The sequence below is a fragment of the Sus scrofa genome, chromosome 3, assembly GCF_000003025.6.
Source record: "Sus scrofa isolate TJ Tabasco breed Duroc chromosome 3, Sscrofa11.1, whole genome shotgun sequence".
Taxonomy (NCBI): domain Eukaryota; kingdom Metazoa; phylum Chordata; class Mammalia; order Artiodactyla; family Suidae; genus Sus; species Sus scrofa.
Window position 1 is genome coordinate 56,422,795 of NC_010445.4, and position 15,722 is coordinate 56,438,516.

Genomic DNA, 15,722 nt, shown 5'->3' on the forward strand with positions numbered 1-15,722 from the left:
TCTAGATTGACATTAATTTATTGCTATGTGATTTTAGAAAATGCTGAATTTTTCAGACATTGTTTTAGGAGTACAATCTGACTTGCCTTTTTAAATTTTAATCTACAAAGTAACCTGTATTACGAAAAATCTGTGCATCATTTCCTCCCCATTGTTTGGTCTTGTTTATCATATTATCAGTGCATCACAGAAAAGTACATGGAAACTTACTATATTTCAGTGTATTTTACGCAGTGCATGGAAAGATTAAGCAGTATCTCTGGGTGATTTTAATTTTGCTTATGAGTTGGTTAATGCTAATATAAGTCCAAATATTAGTTGTTTTAATCCCCCCAAATAATGCAGTAACTATCAAGGTCAATCTCAGACGTTAACACTTATTTCTCTGTGGTTTTTCTTCTTCCCTCTTCAGATCCTAACGATACCCGTGAAGGCTGTGATCGCAGTGGGTTCTCTGACTTGCTTCCCAAAGCATATGGTTCTTCCACCTTCCTTTCCAGTAAGCCAGTTAATTTGTAGACTTCTTCATCCTGGTTTTTTCTTTGCCTTTCCCTATACGTTCCTAGAATTCAACAGTAAAACCAGTAATTCTTTATTAATCACGTTATAAGTAAGGTAAGACATGGTACCAACTTCCTTAGGAGACATAAGCGGAATAAGGAGTCCCTTCCTTCTGTACAGCACAGGGAGCCACATCCAGTCTCGTGGGATAGACCATAATAGAAGAAAGGGAATGTATAACTGGATTGATGAGTCTCTTTGCTGTACTTCAGAAATTGGCACAACATTGTAAATCAACTATAATTTTGTTTAAAGAAAGAGTCCCTCCTCTCAAAAAGTTTTCAATCTAGAATGAGAAATGAGCCCATGATTCATAACCATAAAGCAGGACGTAGTAATGGCTCTACGAGATGTAAAAATAAGGTGCAGTGAAGAAAATACAGACATAACTGATGAAGGTGCCATGTGAATTGGCTTGAATTTCTTCTGGCAGGAAAACATGACGGATGGCAAGAATTGCATTCAGGGCCTAGGGAACAACCTGAGTAAAGACAGAGGCGGAGTTACCTGGTGGCCTAGTGGTTAAGGATCCGCTATCGTTCTCATTGTTGTGGCGTGGATTCTGTCCCTGACCTGGGAACTTCATGCCACAGGCGCAGCCAAAAAAAAAAAACGCACGGTCTGAGATGGCTGTAGGCAGTGGTGAGTTGCCCAGTTTTATAAGAAGGCTGAGAGGTTTCAAGAGAGAAGATGGAACAGTACCTTGGAATGATAGCATGAAAGAAACTAAATGCCACTTAAGTCCATGAAAATCTAAAGTTTTGAACCGAGGCTGGACATCCTGAGAGCTGAGCCTTAGAGACTGGCTCTCTGGCAGAAGTAGTCGGACCCGACAGTAGAATGCCTGGGGGCCAACCCAGAGCCTCAGGCCAGAGTCCACAGGGAGGTTTGAGCTTAGGGTGTTGGCAGAGGCAGTAAATCCCTCTCATACCTCCACGCCTTTGCTGCTAGTCTGCCCTAATTGCCCATCCTCCTCTCCTGCCCTCAAGAACTCCTACACATCTTTCAAGATCCAATTCCATTGTCATCTCCTCTCTGAAGATTTCTTGACTCCATTAGACAGTACTAGTTGTTTCATGTGTGCTCCAGAAATGATTTGCAGTTACCTCCTGCAGCAAGCCTCCCATTGTGCTATAAATACTACCTTATTAAGTGGTCTCCCCAACAAGACTCTGAGATCTGGTGGGAAAAGGATGGAGCCTCTTTACCCCTTGTAGCAGGTGTGTAAATAAGGGTGAATGAGCAAAATGATGAAAAAGAGAATGCTCAAGAGACATTTCAGATGAATTGTTTGATCTGTGCTTAAATATCCTGAGGCTGTCATACTAATTGAGGCAGGTATGGGTAGGCAGGTAGATAGAAGACTCAAAAATATGACTTGGCAATTGGCGAACAAAGAGAAAAGAAACAGGAAAGCCAGCCTTTGCAGAAAAATGATGCAGTCACTTTAGGGCACATTGGGGCAGATGGCAATGTCTCTTAATCAGACACAATGTCTTTGTAATCAGGGGACTCTGATTACAAATTTAGAAATTGTCAGCTTTTTAAAATTCTGAATGTCCTTTGAGCTTCAGTTTCCTAGAAATAGTCTATCAGCTCTACAGTGTGTGCTTTTAAGAAAATCCAGCCATTTATAAATGTTGGTTTGTTTTCTTCTTTCAGGGGAAAGTAGTTCATCAGAGTTTAAACGTTATGAATTCCTTCTCACAGAAGGTAAAGATACAGCAGATACGATCTTTGTCAGAAGATGTGCGATTTTACTACAAACGATTACGGGGCAATAAGGAAGACTTGGAGCCAGGAAAAAAGTCAAAGGTTTGAAAATGTCACGTTTGAGAATCCCATCCACGAGTATGTTGTCCCTGTGACCGTCTCTGGGTTCGGCATTCACGGTTCTCCTTGCCTCTTTGTAGATTGCGAACATTTATTTTGATCCTGGACTGCAGTGTGGGGATCATTGCTATGTTGGCTTGCCTTTTCTCTCCAAATGTAAGTCATCGTGCTGTTCTTGCCCAGGCCCTTCCTTCATGTCCTCCCCAAAATACCCGGCGCCGAATAGCCGCCACTTTTAAAGTCCATCCCTGCTGCTTGATGCCACGGAAATCATTTGAAGGGCTGAGCATGTTTCTCCTTGTTCTAGCTGAGCCCAAAGTCCAGCCTGGCGTCGCCATGCAGGAGGATACCTGGGATGCGGACTGGGACCTGCACCAGAGCCTGTTCAAAGGGTGGATGGGAATAAAGGAAAACTCAGGTCACAGGTGAGTGGTTTTGCTGTATTTAAGTATCTTCGCCATCTTTACCAGTTGGAAACGTGACTTTCTAAGGTTTATCTTATATTTAGTTATTTTACTTCTCTGTAGCTAAGAACATTTGCCCAGTTTTTAGAAAATTACAACGAGGCATCTGGAATTATTTCTCAGAAGTATAGGAGCTCTTGCTGTGGCACAACAGAATCAGCAGCATCCACAGAGACACAGGTTTGATCCTCAGCCTGCACAGTGGGTTAAGGATCCAGTGTTGCCCCAGCTGTGGCTTAGGTCATAACTGCAGCTCTGATCTGATCCCTGGCCTGGGAACTCCATATGCCTTGGGGTGGCCGAAAAAAAATGACTGGGAAAAAAAAAAAAAAGTATGCACACTACCATTTTTGTTTTTTTCCCCAGTGTTCTAGATGCTTAAAGTCACAGAGACTCTGTGATGTTGTCCTTATGTAGGGTGACCTCAGTGTTTACCTTGGACACAGTCATCTGCATAGAAGGTTTCTACCCCCCACTGACCTCAGTTAAAGGCAAGACAGACACTTTGTAGGTAGAACCTCACAGTAGGAGCACCTCTGTTCCTCCCTTTCAAGTGCTGAGCCCTTAGGGGGTGCACGGGACCCAGGTCATGTGGGCTCAGCCGTACGTCTGAGCCATACATCTCTGGCAGGTAGAAAATGTTCCAGTGACAAATCAGTAACCGCACCTGGGTTTCAAAAGAAATTTGATCTTGCTATGTGTTTCAGAAGAGAACTTGGCTAGAATGATAATGTGACCACTGATGAAAACTGTTCTTCTCCATTGGCTAATTTGAAATGTATTTGTCAGTATCATCAAGATATTCCAGTTTATAGTACTATAAAATTTTCAAGCCATTAACAAGAAAATCTGCAGGTTTCTGTTTATCTGAACTGTATGTGGTGAGAGGTTTTCTTCAGGCAAAAGAGTTACAATTTAATTTTAAGATGGTTAAAATTAGTAAAAAGAGACTTCTATGAGCTCCCTAAGAGAACACTAATTAAAACACTCCTGGAGTTCCCGTTGTGGCGCAGGGGTTAACGAATCCGACTAGAAACCATGAGGTTGCGGGTTCGATCCCTGCCCTTGCTCAGTGGGTTAACGATCCAGCGTTGCCATGAGCTGTGGTGTAGGTTGCAGATGCGCTCGGATCCAGCGTTGCTGTGGCTCTGGCGTAGGCCGGTGGCCACAGCTCCGATTCGACCCGTAGCCTGGGAACCTCCATATGCCACAGGAGCGGCCCAAAGAAATAGCAAAAAGACCAAAAAAAAAAAAAAAACACTCCTTGGTCCTCGCCATCTCCATAGTGGACCTTGGGACATAGTAATGTACAAGTAGTCTCCAAATTTTTACATCTAGCTCTGAGTAAATAACGTGTCACGCTGCCCTGGGCTCACCTGCCAAGGAACCTCTTGACTGCCCACCCATCAAAACCCCTGCCTTCCTCTCTGCGGGCTTAGCACCCACTGCCCAAGACCCAGGCTCCCTGCCTGTCCTCTGCCTCCATGTCCCCATTGCACAGGGAATGTGGCATTCTCCCTGCACGGCCTTTGTGTCACCTTGTCAGTGTGCCTGTTCCAGAGAATTTGCTACTGGTCTTATCACACCAGTGCTCTCACCAGTGTTAGCACAGCACGATACAGCAGTGCACTGGGATAACACAGGTCTCAGTATTTGGACCTGGGGACCTCAGCCCCATTTATAATACTGTTTCCTTAAGGCGTGTGTTGAGTTCCAAACAGCTGGCTTATAAACTCTCATAAGTGGGGAAATATTCAAATGAGGTCCTGAATATTGCTTTTAGATTTATATATATCTACATAAGACCTCATATGTATCACTACTTCAGCTGGCATCTTCATTACATACCAGGGTTTGTTTTGTGTTTTATCTCAAATCGGAAAAGAGCCACATGCCAAGCAGCACACTGCCTTCTCATTAGTTCTGCTGAAAATATTTGCTGCTCTTGGTGTCTGGATCTTTCCACCAAACATGCCTGACACTTTAAGTGCCCATAATGTCATGATATCTGCATATACCTGTACCTGCCTTTCCCTTATATATTCAATTTGGAAACAGTACAGCTGATTAGCTACAGACACTTTGGCAGCTCTTTGTGCCTAGAGACATCTTCATTCCTGTCCTATGAAAAAGCACAGTCAAATATTAGGGCAAATAAGCCTGTGTTTATTCAAGGCCAGAATAAAATTTCTCAGGTACACGGGTCCAATAGAGTTTCCTGTATTCAGAAAACTCAAATATTTGATTTTGATACCGTGACTTATGAATTGCTGTTTTTTCCCCTGCTAGATTGAACGCTGTGTTTGAAGTAAATACAGACCTTCAGAAAAACATCCTATCGAAAATCACTGCTGAGCTCTCCTGGCCATCGCTCCTCAGCTCACCCCGGCTCGTGAGGTTTCCGCTCACTAATACAAACTGCTCCTCAGTAAGTCCTCAGAGCAACGGTGGTTCTGGGGAAATACCTGATAGGTTATAACTGAGGAAGTCCTTCACTTACTGTGTCTTTACTTTGTTTAAGGAAGAAGAGATTACTTTAGAAAATCCTGCAGATGTTCCTGTCTACATTCAGTGTATTCCTCTGGCTTTATATTCCAACCCTTCCATCTTTGTAGATAAGTTAATATCAAGGTATGCATTGTTTAGATCATCAGAGTGTTTCCCTATTAACAGCGAATTATTATTTTACACATTTAAAACTTTACTGCAGCTCATATAGGAGTAGATTTGGCTTAGAGAAATTCTGGCCTGTAATTGAAGTTGAGAGATGTTTCTGAGGAGAGAGATTGATGTTATATTAAGCATCTAGTAAAGCTTTCGTTTAAGACAAGAAAAAAAAATGTAGAAATCCTTCTTAAAATACTGTAAAGAGAACAAGTGAAGCCTTCCAAATATTTTAGTTATAAAACGTGAACTAAATATTAACTATAAGTTGTAGCTGGTTTTCGAAAGCTATTAATCTGATAGTATTGATCTCAGAATCTGCCCAAAGATAGGCACAGCCTTGGTAACTCTGTGACCCCTTTAACTAAGATACTATTTACAAAGAAATATGGTGCATTTTTTTATTTCAGGTTTAACTTGAGTAAGGTGGCAAAGATAGATTTAAGAACCCTAGAATTCCAAGTCTTCAGAAACAGTGTAAGTATCCAGACTTCATACTGTCCTAAAGAAAAAATTTTATGATATGACCAATGCAAATCTGAAAGAAAAATGTTGGCCACCCTTAAACTGACTAAAGGGCAAATGACTGAAGAAGTTAGAGCCTTCCAGTAATTATTTTAGAGGCAAAAAAACCCAGGAGGAGCGGGTGGGGTTTAGATCACTGTGAGGCGCATTGGGTGGAAGGTCCTATTTGTGAGCATTAAATGTTAAGCCCATGGTTTATAGTACTAGCTACCAGAACCTCTAAGAATATGTAGATGAGGTATATACTGGTATAGAACTTACTTTTATTAAGCCTGAAAATATTGAGCTTGTCATTTACATCTTTATTTTGGATACTTTTTTTTTTTTTTTTTTTTTTGTCTAATGTCTTTCTAGGACCACGTCCGAGACATATGGAGGTTCCCAGGCTAGGGGTCTGATCAGAGCTATGGCTGCCGGCCTACGCCAGAGCCACAGCAATGCTAGATCCAAGCCACATTTTTGACCTACACCACACACACAGCTCATGGCAGCACCAGATCCTTAACCCACTGAGTGAGGCCAGGAATTGAACCCACAACCTCATGGATCCTAGTTGGATTCGTTTCCGCTGTGCCATGATGGGAACTCCCATTTTAGATACTTTCTAATAAAATTGTAAGCTCCGTGAATGCCAGACCCCCGGCTAGTGGTATTTATACCCAGCACAGCAGCACACTTAGTTTCCACTCAACGCCTGTTTTTGAGCTGATAAATGTATACATAAACTGCTTTGTTCTAGGACCAAATGTTCTCTCTCACACAGGCCATGCTGAGCAGCCAGTGATCACTCAGGATTATATAGGAACTTGTGTGGGAGTATGGGTCCATCAGGAAATTAGTGCTTAGAATTACAGCCACCTGCAGACTGGCCCAGGTCCCTTGGCCCTTCCCCCGCCCAGCCACCTCTCCTCCATCCTTAGACATCCTGTTCACAGCAGCCCTGCTGGCTGTGAGGCCTGCACCCTATTCAGCTGTCTGATTCTCCCTGTCTCTTTGTTTACACCCATGTTAACTCTGTTTTTTCTTTTCCTTTTGATATATAATACCTTATTTCCCAAATCTGTATATAAGCTCCCTGAGGGTTTGTCTTCTATTTATTTATCTTGTTCTCTTCCCATATGAATAATATGAAAGGTGTTGAATGACTGAGAGGAGGAATCTAGTTAATCCTCCATCTGAATTACTGTGAGTGAAAGCAGTAAATGATCACCTGCATCCTTTCTTTGCTTTGGGCTCTTGCTGAGCACGGGTCACAGTATCTCAAGTGGCTGCAGGATCTTTCCTGTCACATGGTTGCTCTGCTGCTTCCCACCTGAACAGGAGGTTGGCTCCTAGAATAATCATGGCTTTGTATCTACCAGCTTCTTTACCTTGGCCAAATAAAGGTTCCCAAACTTCAGCTTCCTTTCTTGTAACATGAAGTTAGTAATTTGTATTTTACAAAGCTTTTGAACAGATTAAACAAACCAACTTAGATCGGTTGCTTTGTACCTAGGAAGCCTCAGTGATTGTTTATGGGATGAGTCAATCTGTGGCTAACCGGGCAGGAAAAAAGGGTTTTCAGTATATCACAGGCACCTAGATGTGTCAGCATGAGGCTAGGTGCATTCACGTTTATAATTTAATCATTACACTAGCCAGGCTGAGCTATTACTAACTCATCCCTAAGAAGTAAGCATTTCTTTTGTTCTGTTGGTGGTGGAAAACCAGAGCTCAGGGAGAGGAAGTGACTTACCCAAGTTCATACCTGTGATAACTGACAGGGCCAAATTCCAGTCTGCACTCTTAGATCCAGAGCCCTTGGCCGGACCATCGTGACATGTGGTCCTTACAGGTTAGAAATCACCAATTAGCCTGTCCAACCAGATGTTTTATAGTTCTTGAAATATTTGTTCTTTCCCATAGCTTTGTGTTTTAATCCATAAGGCATATGTTAGCCAAACTTTTATAGAATAGTTTTTTGGTAAGTCTCCTTTTAAGTCAGTCTTATGTAAGAAAGGCATTTTCAATGTTGTATTTTTTTTTTTTCTGCTGAATAATAGGTAGAACACCAGACTGAAATTGAGACAGTATCATATTCTAGTCTATTCCCTTCTCTTGGAATCTTTTTTTTGCTTAGCTTTTTCCATCCATAAAAGGCTAAAACATTAAGTTTAAGATTATCTAGACTCTATATCTAGAAAGTTCAGTAACCTCAAATTCCTTCACTCTGCTTTGATAAGAGAGGAAAAATACAAATAAGAAGTAAATGACCTAATGTTTACCTGTTTATCTTACTGAATCTTTAATGGTACATACAAGATGTGAAACACTGAAGTAGGCACTGTGAGAGTCAGGAGGAGAAATAAGAACACCCTCGATCTCAGAAATTTGTTCTAAATAAGAAAATCCCAGAGTGAGTCTTAGGGTAAGCTTAGTATAAATTCTGTCACAGTTCTCTCTAGTGCTATAAACTGAGGATCTCAAAATCTTTGGTCTCAGGACTCCTTTTCAATCTGAAAAATAACTAAGGATTTCTGCTTTATCCCAATTGTCAAGGACTCCAAGGAGGTTTTTTTTAATGTGGGTTACATCTGTCAGTATTTAGCATATTAAAAATTCAAACAGAGATCTTTAAAATATTGATTTAATTCATTTAAAATAATAATAGGAGGGAGTTCCATCGTGGCACAGTGGTTAACGAATCTGACTAGGAATCATGAGGTTGCGGGTTCGGTCCCTGCCCTTGCTCAACGATCCAGCGTTGCCGTGAGCTATGGTGTAGGTTGCAGATGCGGCTCGGATCCAGCGTTGCTGTGGCTCTGGCGTAGGCCGGTGGCCACAGCTCCGATTCGACCCCTAGCCTGGGAACCTCCATATGCCGAGGGAGTGGCCCAAGAAATAGCAAAAAAAAAAAAATAATAATAATAATAATAATAATAGGAGTTCTCACTGTGGCATAGTGGGTTAAGAATCCAACTGTAGCGGCTCAGGTCTCTGCAAAGGTGCAGATTTGATCCCCAGGCCAGCGTGATGCGTTAAAGGATCCGCTATTGCTGTAGCTGCTGCTCAGATTCAGTCCCCAGCCCAGGAACTTACATATGCCATAAAATTTTTAAAAATAATAATAGTAGTAATAATAAACTCTATTTGACATAGATAATATAAAAATGAAAAAATAGATTTAAAAACTATTTTGTAAGAAGATTATACTGTTTTACATTTTTACAGAGCTCCTCAGTGACTCTCTGACCTAATATACAGATAGATTCTCATATTTACCTCTGCATTCAGTCTCTTATGATATATTGTTTTGGTTAAGTATATGACAAATATCTGACCTTACCTGACACATTTATGTAATTGCAAAAAGGAATATCTTAATTGCTTCTTTAGTTAATTATAACACTACATCAGTCATTTGGAAACTATTAGTTCACTAAGATAGGCAGAGCTTCCAAATGTTGACACAGTTCATTCTGCAAATCCAGAAAATCATATTCATTCTTTGATCACCAGTCTCATCAGGGAATTCATTAACTATTGGGAAGCTCTTAAACTCATAGAGTCAAAATTCTAAATTTTGCTCAAATGCTCAAATTTTACCATGGGTGGAATTCCCATCGTGGCTCAGTGGTTAACAAATCCTAATAGGAACCATGAGGTTTCCAGTTCAATCCCTGGCTCGATCAGTGGGTTAAGGATCTGGCATTGCCATGAACTGTGGTGTAGGTTGCAAACACGGCTTGGATCCCCCGTTGCTGTGGCTCTGGCATAGGCCAGCCATTACAGCTCCAATTAGACCCCTAGCCTGGGAACCTCCATATGCCACAGGTGCAGCCCTAGAAAAAGACAAAAAAAAAAAAAAAAAAATTACCACAGGCAACAATTCTTCCATTGCTTTCCTTAAAGGAATAGAGGCACTTCATTTCATGAAAATGTCTACTAAATACCTCAGACTGAATAACCATATGCTGTCCTCAGTTTTTCAAGTATAAATGGATTTGTTGAGAAAGGAGCTTAGTTAAGTTGATGTCTCAAATGATAGCTCTTCAAACAACATGGTACCCCAGAATGCAGCAGGAAGGACTGCTTTTTATTTTCTTTTTTATAAATAAAACATGGGGTGCCACTCTATTCATTTCTTCCCTTTGGCCATGCCTAAAGAAGTTCCCAGACTAGGGTTGAGATTTAATAAGCTTAATATTTATTACTGCTTAATCAGTAACTCTTTTTTTTTTTTTTTCTTAACTGCAAGTGCATGGCAGTGAAGAAGACAGTAGGTACTAGGGAAGTTTGATAACACTGCTTTGCTTCTAGCTAAGGGGTCAGCAGTTTTAGCCACAGTTGCTTTAGCTAACCATCACTGCAAATGTCAACACAGTGAAAAAGGCAGAGAGCATCTGTTGATGTTATGAAAATTGTTTTGACACCTACAAAGACTTATGAGCTCCCTAGGGATCTGTGAATCAGTCTTTAAGAACCACTGCTTACTGGAGTCCCATCGTGGCTAACGGAAACAAATCTGACCAGCATGCATGAGGAGGCAGGTTCAATCCCTGGCCTTGCTCAGCGGGTTAAGGATCCGATGTTACCATGAGCTGTGGTGTTGGTTGCAGATGTCGCTTGGATCTGGCGTTGTTGTGGCTGTGGTGTAAGCCCGCAGCTACAGCTCTGATTCGACCCCTAGCTTGGGAACCTCCATGTGCCACAGGTGCTGCCCTATAAAGACAAAAAAACAAACAAAAACCACCACAAAAAAAATTATTGAGAATTATTGAGGGTCTTAGTGATATCCCTGAGGCAATACAACATCCCCAGAATGTTTTCCAAGTCATCAAGGTTTAAATTAGTTTGCTGGGAATATATGTCTAGTGTATAGTCCATCAGTTACTCAGTAGTTCATTTAAAGGAGAACTTATTTACCAGCCATTTTGGAGCAGTCAGAACATTCTGTTGTCCTAGTGGATGCTGAGAGAAGAATTTTAGATGCAGGAAACAAAATTTGCCTCATAAGCAAGAGTTAAAAAGTAGTGTGCTTCACTAAGTCTTTGGACTATGAAGTTATATTTATAGAATGAAGCTATTCCAAGTGGGTAGATCTGCATACAGTAGAAAATCATACAAACTTTACTCTTCATCCATAAGTTAGCAGAGCCATGGATATTTATACTCAGGTGTTTCCAGCCTTTCCCCTAAAAAAGTTTAAGCTTACTGTTGCTTGAAATCAGAGCATTATAACCTTATGTGTGAACTATGAGATTTTTAAATTAAAAAAAAATTTTTTTTTAATTTTATCTGAAACTGTCAGTGGAGTTCCCGTCGTGGCTCATTTTGAGAGCTTCCCAATAATTAACGAATCTGACTAGGAACTATGAGGTTGCGGGTTCAATCCCTGGCCTCACTCAGTGGGTTAAGGATCCGGCATTGCCATGAGCTGAGGTGTAGGTCGAAGACGTGGCTTGGATCTGGCATTTCTGTGGCTCTGGCGTAGGCTAGCAACTACAGCTCCGATTGGACCCTTAGCCTGGGACCCTCCATATGCCACAGAAGTGGCCATAGAAAAGGCAAAAGGACAAAAAAATTAAAAAATTAAAAAAATTGACTGTCAGGTCATATTTTGGTTATTAAACTAAGCTATTTTTTGAACTTGAAATGATCAAGTGTTTATGAAACAGTAGTTACAGATTTAGCTTTCAAAACAAAATTCAAAGATAGATTCATATGAATTGGAACTATATCTACAAATAAAAAATACAAAGCAACCTTAAGACCCTCTGGCTGACACCCTCCCTAGGGGAGGGGCAGGAAAGCTGTGACTGACAGTGGGGGCAGCAGCAGTGGGCTGGCGGGGTGCTGGGTGTTGGTCACACAGCTGTGTGCTTTGTGCTAACACACTGAGCTGGTCCTCTCTCAAGCTTTTGTCCTTTTCCATTTGCATGTCATATTTCCAAATTTAAAAATTAAAAGATCTATACGGGAGAACAAATGCTTAATACAAACATCAAGTCTTTGGTGACCCAGAGAACGAAGCCCCTTGTTATGCAGGATATAAAGGGTTGTCACTGGCTGTCCAGCTCGGTCATGACCAGCCAGACACTGCCCAGCTCCCCTGTGCCTAAATCATCAGGGATAAAATTGTTTCTGGAAGTTACATTGTGGCTCAGCAGATTAAGAACCCAACTAGCATCCACGAGGATGTGGGTTCAATACCTGGCCTTGCTCATTGGATTAAGGATCTGGCCTTGCTGCAGGCCGCAGCATAGGTCACAGATGAGGCTTGGATGCCACATTGCTGTGGCTGTGGTGTAGACTGGCAGCTGCAGCTCTGATTCAGCCCCTAGTCCAGGAACTTCTATATGCCACAGGTATGACCCTAAAAAGAAAAAAAAAAATTAGTTCTGTGCTTAGTGAATTCGAGAAATTAATCCTAGCTGTGAATGGGGTAAAGGGGAAAACATTTTTCCAAGAATATACTAATTTCTTTATTTGTTTACCCAATGATTCAAGGCTCATCCACTGCAAAGTTCAACAGGATTTACAGAGGGCCTCTCCCGCCAGTTAGTTTTAAACCTAATTTTAAAACCCGGAGAAAAGAAATCCATCAAAGTAAGGTTTACTCCACTTCACAACAGAACTGTTTCTTCCCTAATCATAATCAGGTATGTTCTGTGATCTAAGTATGAGTTGATTTTTTTACTACTTACTTGATTTGTTTCAGTATGAGTTTGTATATATGATTTGTGAAATACGGTATTCATTCTGTCCAAAATACATACACACACACACCTGACGCCTGATGTAACATATCTTTGTGACTATGTTCTTAGCTCAAAGACCTGACAAGTGTCTTACTTTATCCTGAGTGACTCTTAAAAATAAAAATTCTTGTCTTCTCTGTATAAGTATATTCAAATTTCTGAAGTATAAATGTTTTAACTCAAATTTATTGAGTCAATTTCTATATGGTTTATAAAGTAACAGTAAAAATTATAGGCCCAAAGTATGTGCAGATTTAATGGGAGGAAAATCTGTGATTCTTGTTCTCACATAGAAATAACCTGACTGTGATGGATGCTGTAATGGTCCAAGGACAAGGAACAACCGAGAACTTAAGGGTGGCCGGCAAGCTTCCGGGTCCAGGGAGTTCCTTACGCTTTAAAATCACAGAAGCATTATTAAAAGACTGTACAGATAGTGAGTATTCCTAACAGATCCAAGGGCACAAATTTCAGCATTTGTTTTCACAACATAATTTTTTTAATGTATTTCTATGTGTGCACACGTATATGTTAGTGATGGAGACTTAAGATTTTAACATCTTTCAGAGTTGTTTGGTTTGGATCTTGGAAGATACAGTGTCCATAGTCATCCCATGCCTTTGAGGATTCACTCTGCATGTGAAAAATAAAGCGTAATTAGACTGCTGCCATCTAAAGTGACTTAACAGAGTGGTGTGCTTCCTGATGAGATCTATTATGGCTGATCTCTTTGGCCTGAGGAGCTGGTTCATAATATCTGGGATACATTCATAAAGAATGTCTTAGCATCACTTGGCCCTGGGGCACAGGGTAGCAAGATTTATACTCACTCTTCATTTTTTTTTTCTTTAGGTTTGAAACTAAGAGAACCAAATTTCACATTGAAAAGAACATTTAAAGTAGAGAATACAGGACAACTTCAGATTCATGTAGAAACCATCGAAGTCAGTGGGTACTCCTGTGAGGGATATGGCTTTAAAGTTGTCAATTGTCAAGAGTTTGCACTAAGCGCCAATGCCTCTAAAGACATAATCATATTGTAAGTATTTTCTCATAAGATAAAGAATCACTTCTGTGTACTAGAGTTGTTTGTTTGTTTTCCATTTTATCTTTTGGTTATTTCTTCATATGTTTGTTTTCAAAATTGTGAAACTCCCCGTATCTCCAAAGTGGATCAGGTAATCTTAGAAACCACTTTCAAAATTTTCAGGGTTGTGTAGGAAACTGACTATAAGCTCAGTCTCTGCACCAGAGCAGACTCCTGTGTCACACTCTGCAGTTTTTCCATGTTTTACAGTGTATACAAATGCATGATACTTTGGTCTCAAGGCAGATTTAATGCCTTCATTGGTAGTGGTTGGTAACATATTTTAACAGTTGATGGCTTGCTATGTTACAGTTTACGTAATAAAATGTAACCTCTGTCCCCTTAAATGAATGGTAATTTCATGATCTTCGATGGCCATTTACTTAATAAGTAACTTTATTACTCCCTGTAAGAGGTAGCTTACACTTGGCACCTGAAGGTACAGTGAGGAATAAGACACCTTTCCTCAAGGGCAGATCATGTGGTTGGGAGCATACAGTTAACAGAAGAAAAAGAAAATAATTGGGGCAGAAGGCAGTATTGCAGGAGATATGAATATCAGTAGGACAAGGATGGTTTCCTTTTTTTTTTTAAGGGCCGCGCCTGAGGCATATGCAAGTACCCAGACTAGGGGTCAAATCAGAGCTGCAGGTGCCATAGCCACAGCAACACGGGATCTGAGCCACTTCTTCGACCCACACCACAGCTCATGGTGAGGCCGGGATCTAACCCGAATCCTCATGGATCTTAGTCAAGTTTGTTTCCGCTGAGCCACAATGGGAACTCCCAAGGGTAGTCTTCTTTAAAAAAAAATAATAATAATAATAAGGCCTTATTGAGAATGTATTGTTTAAGAAGAGTGTGGTTTAAATAAAGGAGAAGGGAGGAAGGAAGGGTAAGATGCTCAGAGAATGTTTTCCAAATGAATAATTAGAGGAAGTTGATTCTTGTTTTCTTTTTAAGTAACTTGTCCAGTTATCCACAGAATATAGTTGTTTTTGTTATTAACCTCATGGAACAATGGTTTGTCCATCTTAAAATGAGCAGATTGAATAAAAAGTATCAAGCTCTAAACTTTTATGTTCTGTTTCAAAGGCATTCTATTTAAACTGCTTGCAGTATATTTTTAAAACATAGTCTCACAGCCATCATTCTGTTTTAGGTTTACTCCTGATTTCACAGCTTCTAGAGTTATTCGTGAACTGAAGTTTATAACAACCAGCGGCTCAGAATTTGTATTTGTGTTGAATGCATCCCTTCCTTACCATATGTTAGCAACCTGTGCAGAAGCCCTGCCCAGGCCCAACTGGGAGCTGGCTCTGTACATCATCATCTCAGGAATAATGAGGTACTTGTGTCTTCTTTCGAGGTTGGTATTTAGGCATCACTTGATACTGTCATGTGCCCACTATGTGCCAGCCACTGTTCTGAGTGCCAGGGATCCAGCAACAAACAAAACAGACAGACCTCTCTAGTCAAGTTTACATACAGCATTGGAAGCAGTAAGAACTGAACCCTTCTTGGGTGGCCAACACAATACACCAAAGTCTTTTCTCCCTTTGATATCTGTTGTACAAAGTAAGTACAGGTTAATTTCTCAAAGAGAAAAAAACACTCATAATTTACCAGGTAAAGTTACTTGGTCTGGGCGTATGTAATTTACTCAGCATAATAGTTTAGTCTTCTTGAATCATACCTAAGTAACATGAAACTAATAAGAAATATTTCTTAAACCCTTAGCTTCCTCATCTTTTTTTTCAATATATTGATTGATATATGTTCTGAGCATGAGATATGCTCACCTCCGAATTAATTTACATAGTTACGTCGCACATCGTTCAAGGGAAG

General features: G+C 40.6%; 1 protein-coding gene across 11 annotated transcripts in view; it reads left to right on the plus strand.

The window, feature by feature from the left end:
* TMEM131 (transmembrane protein 131) overlaps window positions 1–15,722 on the plus strand; it is a 193,138-nt gene that overhangs the window by 145,665 nt on the left and 31,751 nt on the right. For all 11 annotated transcript variants that reach the window (XM_021087244.1, XM_021087245.1, XM_021087246.1 and 8 more), the window contains 11 exons: window positions 413–499; window positions 2,224–2,376; window positions 2,475–2,550; window positions 2,702–2,819; window positions 5,148–5,286; window positions 5,380–5,489; window positions 5,933–5,999; window positions 12,537–12,688; window positions 13,081–13,223; window positions 13,640–13,826; window positions 15,037–15,222. In XM_021087244.1, the coding sequence (XP_020942903.1) occupies window positions 413–499; window positions 2,224–2,376; window positions 2,475–2,550; window positions 2,702–2,819; window positions 5,148–5,286; window positions 5,380–5,489; window positions 5,933–5,999; window positions 12,537–12,688; window positions 13,081–13,223; window positions 13,640–13,826; window positions 15,037–15,222 (1,418 nt within the window). The remainder of the gene's footprint in view (window positions 1–412; window positions 500–2,223; window positions 2,377–2,474; window positions 2,551–2,701; window positions 2,820–5,147; window positions 5,287–5,379; window positions 5,490–5,932; window positions 6,000–12,536; window positions 12,689–13,080; window positions 13,224–13,639; window positions 13,827–15,036; window positions 15,223–15,722) is intronic.